We start from the raw sequence: 13,823 nt of genomic DNA, 5'->3' as shown, positions 1-13,823 counted from the left end.
TTTCTATTTAAACACTTGGAAAAGCACTTAGTTCAAGATTTAAACAGTGCTGATGGGAGGAAAAGCATTCCGCCAACATTAGGCTCTTTATACCTGTGTGAACAGGAGACGTCATCTTTGTATGACTGCAGTGAGTAGCTGCATACATTTCAGAGACCCTCAGAAATACAGTGAGGATTAGCACAACACAGGCAGGCAGAGGCAATGGATGTAGAGAAAATAAGTATTTTTAGGCATCTAGGTAACAATCAGCAACAATTGAGTATATTTTATTTCATTATTTGAAGTTATTTTATATCTAAATAATTGATATACAATAACTGACATTTAAAATGATTGAGGTAAACATGAAATACCATTAGTATAAATAAAGAATAAAAAACAAACTTAAATGCACTCAGCATCTGGAGCAATACGATCAGGCCTGGTTACTGCCTCTGGCACACAGTTATGAGATGTGGCCAAGGCACAACTTTTGTGACCATTTCCACAGCTAGAAAACGAGAGAAGCACATTTGATATCAGAGATTAAAGTGCAGAAAATAGTCAGTAAAATGGCTGTGGCTAACAGCTCCAATAGGTTAGGACCTACTGGCTTGAGAAAGTTAAAAAATAAGCTCGAAATTTTATATTTCCTAAACAAAACACTTTCATTTTGTAAAAGACCCACAAGATAAAAAGAAGTCCAGAAACTTACCAAGAACAGCAAATAACTTTACAAAATAAGCTTGGATAATATATTTTCTGGACTTACATTCAAAATAATGTTAGGACTTTTAAATACATAATTTACAGACAGATGCATAATTTTTCAGCCCTATAGCACCCTTCCAACCATTTGTTCCAGAGTGCATATCAAGTCAAACCTGCTTCCTTTACTGCTGTTTTTAAGAATCTCCCCTCCCAGGATGGGACTGGTATTCCACTGAAAGACGAGAAAATGAACTCTGTGCCTGTCTCAGAGCTACTGTGGTTTGGAATGCTGTTTTCCTTACTGCCTTTACTATCAGAACCCTTACAGTGCTTCATGAACAAATTGTGAGGAATCGTAGTCACAGTTCTCACCATCGATAGATTTACACCAGTATGAGAATACCTGTACCTGAAACACAACGGAATGGCAGAGATGGAGAAAATCCTGCCAGGTCTCTGTACAGCAGGAGGCCCTGGGAAACTGGCATGTGGAAAACTGTTTTCTGCCAGTGGACAGAGGATACCCCAAGAAACCTGCTGAAAAAATACTAGGTCCTTTTCTAATGGCTGTTTTTCAGAACAGATTCACCACTGTCAACACCTTCCACATCCCACAGACTGAAAATACATTGGGATAACCTGAGATGGAGGCTGGGTGTAAGAGACCACATTCAGCCCAGGCTCACTCAGGTACAGTTCCCTGTTCTGGCACATTCACCAGTCTGATTTAAAAACAAACAAACAAACAAAAAACAACAAAACCACCACAGTTTATATTCCACAGTGTTAGCTACAGCAGGAGGTAAAGGTATGTTCCATTAGATTTGAAACCCGTTCAGTTTGTCTTCAAAAATGGCTTTTACCCATTACAAACCAAAGCTTTTCTACGCAGGAATTGCATTCCAAAGAAAATCCACTTATAGATGCAGCTGGAATTACTGCAGCAGCCCAGGACTACTGCTGCATCCTTCTTGGCCAAACCTCTCACGAGAGGCCCAAGGGAAGCTTTTGCTTAAGGAAGAAATTAAAAAAAAAAAAAAATGACAACACAGCCTCACTAGCATAGATTCATGTCTGAAAGTAAGCAGCAATATTAGTTACAAATAATCTACTTTCATAAATACATCTACAGATTAAAAGTAGCTTCCACAGGATCTGGAAGGCAAAAAATGTCTTAAGAAGTTATGGGCAGCACTTCAGCAAGCAGAAGACTTTTTCTAAACAAAGAAGACCAAGGCTTAGCAATAGCTAATTACTTGGGAATCCAATGCAGAGAAAGCACCTTTTGCTGCTTGTATCTGAAGATTTATAAAAAATATATTTTTAATATAAAAGTATAAAATAACTGCTACTTTGACTTGGAAAAAACAGCAGTGGTTCTGATCTTCAAGCAAAAAAATATCCAGTGATAATTTCCATTTAGTTCCTTCTTTTTAAAAAAAGATTCCTAAATGGAAAACAGGCAGTTCTATCTCTCCAGATAATACATGCCAGCTTCTGAGAACTTGAAAACAGTTATTGCTTTTATTTTCTTCCAGAGAAGAGCATAGTAGTCTCATTCCTTCTCCTGTGGCCATACCACGTGGCAGTAGAACAAGTCATGGGTGTTCAGTGAGTTATACAGCATGTAACTGCCATGGAAAGGGTGCTGGAGAAGTCACAGATGTAAGAATTACTTGGCAGCAAAACACACTGGGGAAAGTGGTGGGAGAGCTTTCCCTTCTACCATCTGTCAGACTGAGAGAACTGAGAGTGCTAGCACTGAAACCAAGTGCTAATTGCTGCATATCCCAAGTAATTTGTATCATGCCATGCAACATGGACTGGACAAACAGTATCTTCTAGTAAATGCCAATGTTAAATAAAGAGGAAAAAGCTTCTCTGTCCATTCCTATCACCCAAATGTGCAGCATTACTCTCCTTGCATTTTGTAGCCATCATTCAGTGGTAAGAAGAAACAAATGAGAGTGCTCACAAAAGGGATGCGGCACATGCACACCCAGTCATCCATTCCTTCTGGTCTCAGCTAGCCATGTTATGGTGAGAACTGTTGTGGGTTTTTTGTTTTTTCCCCAAACATTTATAAACTTCTATTGGAAAGAAAATCAATAGTTTGAACATTCATGCATGGGGGAGTCAACATAAGGCAGGAGCAGAACGGTGGATTTATTTTCCTTAAATACAGGTTTATGCAAAATGAGTAACAGCTGGGGAGATGGCATCACCTCTGTGATCCAGCTGATCCTGGAGCCGTGCAAATTCAGCAAGTTCATTCAATTCTTGAAACTGCCTGTCTGTTTTATGGCTCACCAGAGACCTGTAGAAGTGGACTGCAAAGACAATGAAAATCAGTCCAAAGGGAACCATGATAGACGTCGATGCAATGGCTGCTGCCTGTCCTGACGTGATGCTAGAATTGCTGCTCTGAGCTGGGTCAAGGGGGTTCTTCTTCAGGGGAAGAAACTTCACCCAACACAGCAACACCACCTCTGCAAGAAAGAGCAAAGTCCCAATGACAGTAGAAAATGCCCAGGCAAGCTCAATGTGCCGATGCATACGCTCATGAGGAGATTCCTTTACAGAGTTGAGATTATGCACGTTGCTAACAGCCTCTATATTTGGAAGAATGCAGGTACTTATCATGAGTGCAAAAAGGTGAACTGCAACAAGGACTGTTGTACAGGCACTGAAGGCTATCAAGAGACCTCGTGGGTAGTCATGGTCTGCATCAAGCTGAACTTCTACCATGGCCACCTGAAAGGAAAGGGAAAAAAAGGAGATATAATTACCTCTGTTACATACTACTTGACTATCCATTCTGATTTTAAATGATTTTAATTGCAGGATAATTAGGCATGTCATTCTAATTCTGTTTATGCTGAGACAGTAAAAATACTTATTTGATGCTCCAATGATTCTGGAACTTCACCTGATCCAAACAAAGTAATAGGCTGCACCACACTTCAGTCTTATGGGGCAGCCATCACACAAAGCCACCCCTTCACATTTACTGCTCAGCTTAAAGCCAACCATCAGCATGCACAAAAGCCTCAAACAGCACAGCCACTGAATTACCTCCAGCTCATCCCACAGAACAGCTGGATTTTAAGAGTCCAACTGTGCTGATCACAAGGTGAAAGAGTTCTTCTTTCCCATACTACTAAAGTGGCAGCTTTTGATCTCTTACTATAGACTCTAAATATTGCTGAGTGTTGTGAAATGTTTTGTGTCGCATACATATGTAGAATGAATGCTGTACGAAGTCATTTGAAGTAGGTATCAGTAACATGACTGCCTGTGAAGGCTGCAGACTGCCTTCAAACCCTGCTATTCCTTTCATCTTCTGTGCCTGTGTTCTGAAGAGCCAGAGCCATTCATTACAAAGATCATCTTTCCACAGGGCTCTCAGTTACATTCTTCCATTCAAAATAAGCAAATTAAAAAAAAAAAAAAAAAAAAAAAAAAAAGGTTCAAAACATGAAAGGCTCTACCATGTGCATGGTGCCAAATAAATGTTAGAGGGAAGTGGTGTGGGAAAGGCAGAAAGAAAGAAAAATAATGTTCTCCCCTAGAAAAGAAAAGTTAACAAAATCAATCAGGGGAAGATTCCAGAAGGAATTATTCAATTCAGCATGCTAGGATCTCTATCCAGAAAACACAGTAGTTACTCCTGTCTGAAATAATAACGTGGTGTTTACAGCAGAAATCCTCCTGTTCAAGGAATGAAGCAGTACGAGAAGCCCTGGCCAGCACCAACCTCTGGAAGCTGCAGCTATAGCCATGTTGCTGGGAGGGCATCTCTCCTGTGTCTCATCAGCACAGGTTTAGCCCATTGCTGCACCACACAGATGGCTTAAATGGTGCTCAGACTACAGCACACATCTCAGAAACCTTAATCTTCATCAAAAACTCACATGGAAAAATGTTCATAGACAGGTGCACAAACAGTGAGCACTCAAATCTCACTACTTTGCCAGAGCAAATAAAACTGCACCAAGTGTGGGATCCCACCTCCACACACACAGAGCCAGCACATCCTATGGCACCCCAATTCTTAACTGCCTGCACCAAACGTTAAGCCAACCAAGGCTCTCACACACATTTCAACAGGCACTCAAGGCCATTTGCCAATATTTTAATTCCTTTATTGAAAGCTCGTCATCATAAGCCCAACCAACCAGCCAAGCTAGTGAGCAGTGTCCAAGTGCTAAAGAAACTCCACAAGAAATTACTGTAATACATACACAATTCTTGCGTGAAGGTTTTAAAATAACCACTTCTCAGCTGTGAAAAACTTCACAGTTGAGAGGATAAACATATGGCCATCAGGTCTCCCTTCAGCAGGGATTGCTCTGTAAGTCCCCATGTGCTTGTGGGATGCTGGGCTTCCTGTGCTGTGTTTTTCACAGAACAACTGCAGGCCTTCACCACTGAGGAGTCATTTTCATACTTATCAACATTTTTTTCCATGTACATTTTCTGGTGCGTAGCTTGAATACAAAGGCTGGGCTGCCAGGTCTATTGCAGACTCAGTAATTCTCCACTCTTGCAGGACATTTTAATCCTCCATCCCAGTACTTGCTACGATAACAACCAAATGAGACACTAAGGAACACCATAAGATAAATATTTTTTTTCTCATAAGAACTGATTATTTCTTAAGTATTTCGTTCACCAAATGTTGATAACATTAATGACGATATCAAGCATCTGATTTTGAAGTTCAGACAGGCTCATAGTTGCAACATATTGGCTGTTCTGGAGCTCTTCCCATTTCAACAGTGTTAGAAAGAAATTTCTTTCCCTTAACCTACGCTGAGCTAAAGGAAATCTCAAACAATTACATGTAATCTAGAAGTACCTAGTTACGATTTGCCTTTACTTAAATGCAACCAAAAGAGCATCTTACACTAGAACAGCGTAATTTAAGCAGCATTCACACATTCAGATAGCTCTGTGCAGAGAGAATCATAGGGGCTTCTGATCTCCAAAAAGCAGAGATCCAGGCCAGGCATCTCCTGAGGAAAAAGGCTGCATTTCATCACTGCTGGACACCCCCCCATGAGTCCCTACCATCACAACACCATGACAGCACAGGTGAAACCTGACCTTGAGAGACACAAACAAGGCTTCGGCATCTGTGGCTGACAGATTTGTTAAGGCAGAGCAGCTTTGCACAGGACGCCTGCTGTACTGGCAGGCCCCTTATCGCTTCTGTGAGTGCCTTCTGACACGTACTGAGACCAACTCGAAAGCAGGAAGGGTGTAACTTCCTTCAGCTCAAACCATACTGTGCAACTAGCTACTATGACTGCAAGCATACCATCTCTGTAAGAATAATTACAGGTGGCACCAACACCATCTGAAGGCAGCGTAGTAAGCTGGCAGCCAGGCAGACACTACTGCACACTGCCCAGTATTCCCTATTTGACAATGGGCAAACACGGCAGAAGCCATCTGCCCACTTGAAAAACAGCTGGAAAAATATTTCTCCTGACGCTGAGGAGATGACAGCTTCATAGATTCAGCCCTCCGAGGGACCAGTGTGAAAGCTCCACTCTTTGAACATTCAGGGTATATTGAGACATGTTCAGTGCTGCTCACCAACACTGACAGCTCTTTGCAAGACTACAGGCTCTCCAGAAAGGGGGTTGGATGTTTTTCTTAAACCTTCCTTGGCGAGAAAACGCAATGTGCCTAAGAAACAAAGACATAAGAGTTTTTCACGTGTTCATAGACAGGAAAGGAAAAAAACTATGCTGAAGCAATTAGTTGTATAAAGACACCCTTAAGCAAAAGGGAAACACATTCTATTGCAGTTGTGACATAGTGTTAGAAGCACCCTGAAAGGAGCAGGAAAAGTAAGAAAGCACTTCTGTTTTGCATTCATTCAGCATCAATGAATACTTCAGAAATCTCTACAGATGGAGGCTGTAGGATGCAGAATGCCCAAAGGATTTCAAAGCCTACTAAAGTTGATAGAAAGCCTCCACAGGGGGCACAGCAAAGCCGCCTTGTGCTTGTGCCTGGCAGAGCAACTCCCGCTTGACCTGTAAGTGAGAAATCAGTTCATGTTTTCTGTCTCCTCAAACCACCAAGGAAGTTGCTTTAGGAACTTTTCTCTGGAAACCAGCAGAAAAACTGCCAACACTTCTCAGTTGCAAGCTTCCATTCTAAAGAAAGTAAACAGCACAGGCCAGGCACCTAAAACAAAAAGCTCCATTTTTCATTGAGGTCCTGCATCTGCTTTCAAACAGTGAAGCAAAGCACAAAAAGTTCCTGCCTCCTTTGCTCCTGCTGCAACTTCAAAATAAACAGATGAGAACTGCTCTTGTAAGGTCATACTTGCAATTCCAGGGCCATGGTGAGCATGTTTGCTAAGATCCAATCCCACACAGAGCGAAGTCTGACATGTAGATGCTGATGTTCCACACAGGACTTTTTCCTCTGTGACCTCTAGTAGTTTTCTATGCTGACTCAAAACATGCAACCCTCAGGGCACCGATGTCTCCATGGTATCCAATACAACCTGCTTCAGCATCTTTGCCTTCACCACTCTTAAATTTTCTTTGAACACTTGCCACCTGATTTGTATTGCACAGCTGACAGGGCCACTGCAAGCATCTTGCCTTGCTGCATAACCAGAGCATAATGTAGGTTGGGAGACACCTCAAGAGGTCATCTGCTCTAATCCCCGGCTCTGAGAAGAGCTAACTTTAACTTCAGGTCATCCTACAGTTATGATTGACAGATTTACTGCAGCCCTTGACAAAGCTGTAAGTCTGAAACAGAGCTTCCTAACAAAACTCAAGGACTCTCATGACTTCAGGATACAAGACTGGACTTTGCATAAGGCCAAAGAAGGGCAGCGCTCACGCTTTCAAGAGATGACTGAGTTTGGGCACATGTCACATTAAAGCCTTCAACAATTCTGGATTTCACAATTATGGGAGCCTGAATAATAGCATACTGCAAGAAATCAAACAGCCTACCCTCTAGAAGAAGCTGCTGAAATTTCAGCTCTATTTACAATTCAGTGTTCTGAAACAAGTTCATTTCACTTGCTTGTGTGCATTATTTCCATGTCTCATTACGCTTTGAAAAGACAAGGAAAATGCTGAGCACTCCTGAAGTTTCTATCCATAGAAGAGCACTGACACAGTGACTGACAAACACCAGTAACAAGAGATGAGCTGTGCTACGCTGGTAAAGCAATTTTCATTGGCAACAACACCACTTTCTACAGAGAATTGGTCACTGCAAATGAAACTCGTATGGCCACATAAACGCAGGTAAGTTATTGCCCTGGCTTGTCAGTTGCTCATTTTAGCACAGGGGAGACAGAAATTAAAGACTTGCTTCAAATTTCAGCACTATTTCCCAATTTTATAAGCTATAAGACAAGTTTCAGTACCTGTTTAATGATCAGGTTCCCTCAAATTAGAAGTGTTCTAGGAAAATAAGACTTGAGAGACAATGATCAGAAGGAAAACGAAAGGGAGAAGTGAGCTGAGAGCCACCCGTGCAGCAGGTCACATTGACACTCGAGACTCTACACTGGAAAGAAGATAACTGCTTTGTTGTTATGGGCAATAGCAACAGCAGCAAACAGTTACTGAGAGCTCTCCCACTTAATCACAGGCTATATCCTTGCAAGACTGCCCTCAGCTCCTCATCCCTGTCCTTGGCTGCCACTCCTAGGTAAGAAACTGATGAAGAGAAAAAGACAATTTTTATACAGTGCAGTATGTGAAGAATGTTTTATAAGAAAGCTTTGTGGTTGGATGCTGTATGCGGCCATCCACACAAGGAGAGGTAAATCTGTCCTAGAGAAAAGCACTACAACACCTTCACCTTGCCAGAGCAGAGGCTGCGATCACAGGTTATTTCAGTAACAGATCACACAGTTTATCTATCCGTGGGGCCACAGGGGAAGCTGGGAATGAGACGAGCATGAAGGAATCGCAGACAGTTGTGCTCCTGCAGCTGCCCTCAGCTCCTGAGCTGCCTCCTTTTGCCTGACAGTGCTGCACACTCCCAGAGACAGAGGCACAAAGGCAGGCTCTGCAGTTCTCGCACCATTCACTACAAGTTATAAACAACTCATACAGAGACAGTGTGTGAGCCAGAAACAGTCACAGGAAATTAAAAAAGGCAAGCCAAAACGATATTACTGCTTTTTCTTTTTTTTTTTAAACACAAAAGTAAGCACCACTTATGTGCTAGCCTAGAATTGCGACTCTGCGGCTTGTTATATGTTTAGAATGGAAAATGTTAATATTTGCTAAAGTCACCACTGGAATAGAAATGATGACTTAGCTTGGTTAATAAATATGAAAATCCAATACCCGCACAATCTGAGTGAACACACTTTGAGAAGCAGTATCTCAACACGGCACTACTTACAATAAATCTAGATTTTAAGGTCACATTAGACAGCACAACAGGAAGAAACAACAGCTTCCTATCACCTTTACACTCTCCAAAAGATAGCAGCCACAGGCAGCTGCTGCTAGAGAGCAGGGAGAGAGAGAGCCCAAAGCGCTCTATGCTGCCTGCCTTGCTCGTCTATAACCTCCAGACACCAGACAGGGATGCTCGAAGGAGCAACAAAATGCCACTTTCACAGCAGTAACCAGAGGAGAAACCTTTTGTACAGAGAAGATCCTTCTGGCTGCAGTCAAAACCTCCAACTGCAATAGCGATATAAAAGATATGTGGTGGCAGGAGCTGCAAAACCAGGCTGTAAGGTTTTACTGGAGACTACAGAATGCAGCTGTTGCACATTATTCTTCCAGAAATGTGGTAAACTACAGCTAACATGACTTCTAATGAGGGATCACTGAAGTATGCAGGATGGCAGAGTACCTCCTGTACCAGCAGGGCAGCTGCACGGTTGGATCCTACTTTTCAACATTTCCATAGTAATAGCTGATACTGAAGTAACATATCAGTGCAGCCCAACTCCTAAAAAAGATGACAGAAGCTGTCTTCTGTATCAGCTCTTTCAAAGGCAATTGCATACAGTTCTTTGACAATATCCAGTATTTCAAGCCTGTATGTTACTACTTGCAAGTCTGCCTAGTTTGAATCATTAGAGGCGTTTACAAGTGCACTCTCTGCTAAGTGACATCCTCCAAATTCTAAATATAACTAAGTCATCCACCGAGGCTGTGTAATTTAGACACCTAATTTAGGCTCGAGTTTTTTCATAGAACTGTTAATTGGCAGCAGGTGGGGGGATCTGACTTCTCCACTCTGATAGTTGTTGGGATTTAACAGCTTCCCTCTGATTTTTGGATACCTTCTGCAAAGTACTTCTAGTGGAGATGGTCAGCAGAGGTAACATGTGGGACTGGACAGCACCCATGGAAACCTGCAAAGGAAACACTGAGGAGCATTACTAACATCACTCTCCAGCCACCAGAGCCTGCATTACTTCCTCAAAGCCAACACAAAGCGTAACATCCTGGTGTATAGGCTCAGAACCAACACTAATTGTAAAGCAGGCTTTTATTAAAAAGTCCTCTGTGGAAATGTTAACACTTGTGAGCTTGAAACCTGGCTGAGTATTTCATGCTCTACACATTGTTGCTCTCTGCAATTACAATTTTGGCATGGATCATTTAACTGGGGCACGCTTCACTAATCTTGAGGGAAAAACCTCTGCAAAATGGCTGCAGTTAGATGGCAGATTAATCCAACAGTGAAGAACCAGTTTAGTGGGAATACATTTAGCTGGTACTAAAGGATGTAAGCACTGTTTAATAAAAGACCAAGGATCAACGGAACATGCAGGAGCAGCACATTGCACCGCTGGCAATTCCCAGCAATGGGCTGGCAAGTCCTGGATGTGTCTTTCAGGCTCTTTCTTCCTTGCATTGATAAGGAAAAGGGAGGAACAATGACTTAATTGCTGTAAGAAGTTTTATATCCAGGACCGGATTGCACCGCAGCAGCCCATTGTTCAGACATGAGGTGTTGAGGAATCCACCGAACTCTGAGAACAATGTGGAGGCGTGACAGCACAAAGCAGGCCCTGCTTTTGGTGCAGAAAGCACTCCTCGAGCAGATCAGCAAAGTTATTTAAAAGAAATCTAAAAATATTTGAACATTAAATCAGCTCTTCTGTAACCCGATGAGGAAGTCCCAGCAGCTGACTGCCTGTGACACACCAATGGGGTTACAAGCTGATTTCCAGCGTGACTTTATCAACGAAAACAAAAGTACAACTTTTTTTTAATGGGTAACTTCCAGAAAAAAAACCGCGACCAATATTCACATGTAACACTCTGGGCGGCGAGGGGTTCTGCTAAGCAGAAAGAAGTAGCTTTTCCTGAATTACCTCAAAGCTGCAGTTCCATACTGCAGCACTCCCAGCTGCCTGAGCTCCTTGGAAAGCAAACAGGAGCCTCACCTCATAGATCCACGGGGATCCAGACCCCACAGAATAAATATTTAAAGAAAAGCCAAGAAGATTTATGAGATTAAGAATTACTTCTAAATAATAGTATTTTCATTTTAAATAATGTTTTAAGATGTGGCATCCTTAGTACAGGAGAGACATGGACCTGGGAGTGAGTCCAGAGAGCCACAAAAATGATCTGAGGGATGGAATGTCTCCCTGCAAGCACAGGCTGAGAGCTGGGGCCGCACAGCCTGGAGAGAGCTGAGAGCAGCCTGTCTGTGTCTAGTGGGGCTGTAAGAAAGAAGGGATGGACTCCTTAGTGGTGTTTGGTGTAGGGGAAATGGTTACAAACTGGAAGAGGGGAGATTTAGATTGGATACAAGGAAGAAGATTTTATGCTGAGGGCAGTGAGGCCCTCAGCCCACAGGGTGCAGAGACCTGGTGGTGCCCCATCCCTGCAGACAGCCGGTCTGGGGACAGAGCTGTGAGCACTGATGGAGCTGTGGGTGTCCCTGTGCACTGCAGGCAGTGGGAGCAAACGGCCTTCGGGGGTCTCATAGAACTAAAGCGATTCTACGGAATTCTGCAAACGCAACTATTCACAATTGCCCACAGACGAAAGCAGATTTTCTTTTCCACCTTCTGCCCTCGCTGTCAGAAACACCGAGAGAAGCAGCCAAGCTGCCAGCGGCGGTACCACAGGAGGAGCAGCCCCAGCTCACCGCCCCCTGGCCGACACAGCACCCTGTCACTCAGTCCCCGCGGGCTGTTTTTAGCCGCCAGAGGAGGACAGTGACATTTATTTGACCGTCAGAGCGAGAGCTTCGCCGCTGCGCTCTGAAGCGGCATCCTCCGCCCGAACGGCGGCGCGGCGGGGAGCGGCTCCCGCTGCAAGCACGGGGCGCGGACCGGACCGACTTCCACGTGAAGTAACCGGGAGCGTCGGACGGATTCTGGACCAAAGCGACACAAAAACAAAAAACAGCAGAAAGCGCGCACAACTCCCTCAGAACGAGGCAACCCCGAGAGTTTCTCAATATATCAGTTCACGTTGATCTCTAAACGTCCAAGGGATTATACACCTTTATTTACCTACAAAACAACACCGCAACCCGCGGCCCGGCCCTCCCCCTGCCGCGAGGGCTGCCGTGAGGCTGTACCATAAGGCTGTGCCGTGAGGACAACGCGGCGGTGTCAGCGCCAAACGGCCGCGAGGCGAGGTTAACCCCCGCTAAGAGCTAAATCCCCTCAGACGGAGCCGCCCCGGCCTCGCACGGCGCTCCCTCGGCGCGGCGCGGCGGGAAAGGCTGCCACGCCGAAAAGGGAAGCGCCGCTCCGCCCGCCCGCCCTCAGCCGGCGCCCCTCACCCGCCGGGCGCTCACCATGGCGAAGCCGGAGAGCAGCGCGGAGGTACGGCTGGAAGCCTTCAGCTTGGCGCGGCTCAGGTAGAGCTTCCGCCAGGACAGCGCCTGCATCGAGTGCTCGTTCAGGCTCATGGGCTCCGGGCGGCGGAGGAGCGGAGCGAGCGGCACACGGCGACGGCGGCTCCTTCCGGAGGCAGAGCGAGGGCACCAGCTGCACGGCTAACACCCCATGGCGCCCGGCGCTACTGCCGGTGCTGGGGCCGCGCCTGCCGCCCGCCGCTCCGAGTCTGCGCGCCGCCGCCTGCCCCGCCCCACCCCGCCCCTCTCTGCCGCGTGAGGGGGCGCCGCGCGGCCGCTTCCCGCCTGCCGCGCTGAGGTAAAGCGCGGCCGCGGCCCGACGGCCCTGAGCGGAGCGCTTCTAACTCCGTCAGACGTGTTTTGCTGACAGGCCTCTGTGTTTTCTGAGGTAATTTCTCATACCTTTTGGGAACTGCCCTTGCACTCTTTCTCAAGACAGAGAAAAGGGACGGGGCAGCCGTTACCCGCGCCTCTCGCTGCCTTCCCTCAGAGCGCTGCCGCCGAGCCCCCCTCAGCCCGCCTCCCCGAAAACCTCCGGCGCTTCACTTCAGAGCTAACCTCCGCCCTCAGCGTTTGTGCAAACTCGTTTATCAGCGAGCGGCTGATAACAGCCGGCCCTTAGCAGAACTTCTCTTGTCAGTGCTTGTAAATTTTGCAATCGCCAACACCGTGCAGTCCTATTTATTTCCCTGCGTTTTATGAAGGAAAAACGAGGTGCAGAGCAGGCAGTAAGCTGGTGGCACAGCTCCGAGGGCCATTGCTGAAGAGCTGAGGCTTAAACCCACTGCTAAAGAGTTCTAGCAAGGAGATGGATGATTCTTGTCATAGAAACGCCAGGCAAGGACCCTGCCTACAGGTACGCACAAGCTGAATCGCTGCAACAGCAGTGCTGTTAGGGATTAAAAGAAGGGGTGGTTTCTGTGACACTGAAGTTTTCCACCTCAAAATAGTAATTGGAACACACCCTAAGTATCTTTGCTTTGGTCTTCTTAGCACCTTTCTCTATTTGCAAGACTGTTCTCTTTCTTATACCTAAAGACAATGACAGAATGTGCACACGCAGATCACACTGCTTTTCTCTCCATTTACACCACCAAACAGCAGCTGACACAGCCAGGGAAAAATCTGGACAATTTGAAGTTTGTAGATATAGTGCCTGAAACAACCTGGTCGTAGATTCTATCTCATTCTTCTCTCAGGAAATAACCAGGGTCGTTCTAATATCAAAAATATCTGTTAGTTAAACTTTGTCTGCAGGATCATTGAGAGACCTCTGTGGA

At 45.1% G+C, this 13,823-nt stretch overlaps 1 protein-coding gene across 2 annotated transcripts; it reads right to left on the bottom strand.

The window, feature by feature from the left end:
* Window positions 1-253: 253 nt before the first annotated feature.
* On the bottom strand, window positions 254-12,776 carry LOC100542708 (calcium release-activated calcium channel protein 1). 2 transcript variants are annotated; one of them, XM_085238931.1, is made up of 2 exons: window positions 12,484-12,776; window positions 254-3,447 (listed from the first exon to the last, which is right to left on the bottom strand). In XM_085238931.1, the coding sequence occupies exons 1-2, from the start codon at window positions 12,595-12,597 to the stop codon at window positions 2,881-2,883; spliced, it is 681 nt and encodes a 226-aa protein (XP_085095057.1). In that variant the 5' UTR covers window positions 12,598-12,776; the 3' UTR covers window positions 254-2,880. The 2 variants fall into 2 exon arrangements, with proteins under 2 accessions (XP_085095057.1, XP_010718431.2); XM_010720129.4 differs by lacking the exon at window positions 12,484-12,776 and adding an exon at window positions 9,998-10,017.
* Between the last annotated feature and the right edge of the window lie 1,047 nt (window positions 12,777-13,823).

This window comes from Meleagris gallopavo, chromosome 17, assembly GCF_905368555.1.
Source record: "Meleagris gallopavo chromosome 17, MGAL_WU_HG_1.1, whole genome shotgun sequence".
NCBI classification, from domain to species: Eukaryota; Metazoa; Chordata; class Aves; order Galliformes; family Phasianidae; genus Meleagris; species Meleagris gallopavo.
The sequence above is the reverse complement of the archived record's forward strand: the minus strand, read 5'-3'. Positions and strand labels throughout refer to the sequence as shown.

Excerpts from the sequence above, each read along its gene's own strand:
- LOC100542708 (XM_085238931.1), bottom strand. The coding sequence starts at position 12,597 with ATGAGCCTGAACGAGCACTCGATGCAGGCGCTGTCCTGGCGGAAGCTC. Across the intron at positions 3,448-12,483 it reads TGCTCTCCGGCTTCGCCATG|GTGGCCATGGTAGAAGTTCA; the intron begins GTGAGCGCCCGG and ends CTTTCCTTTCAG.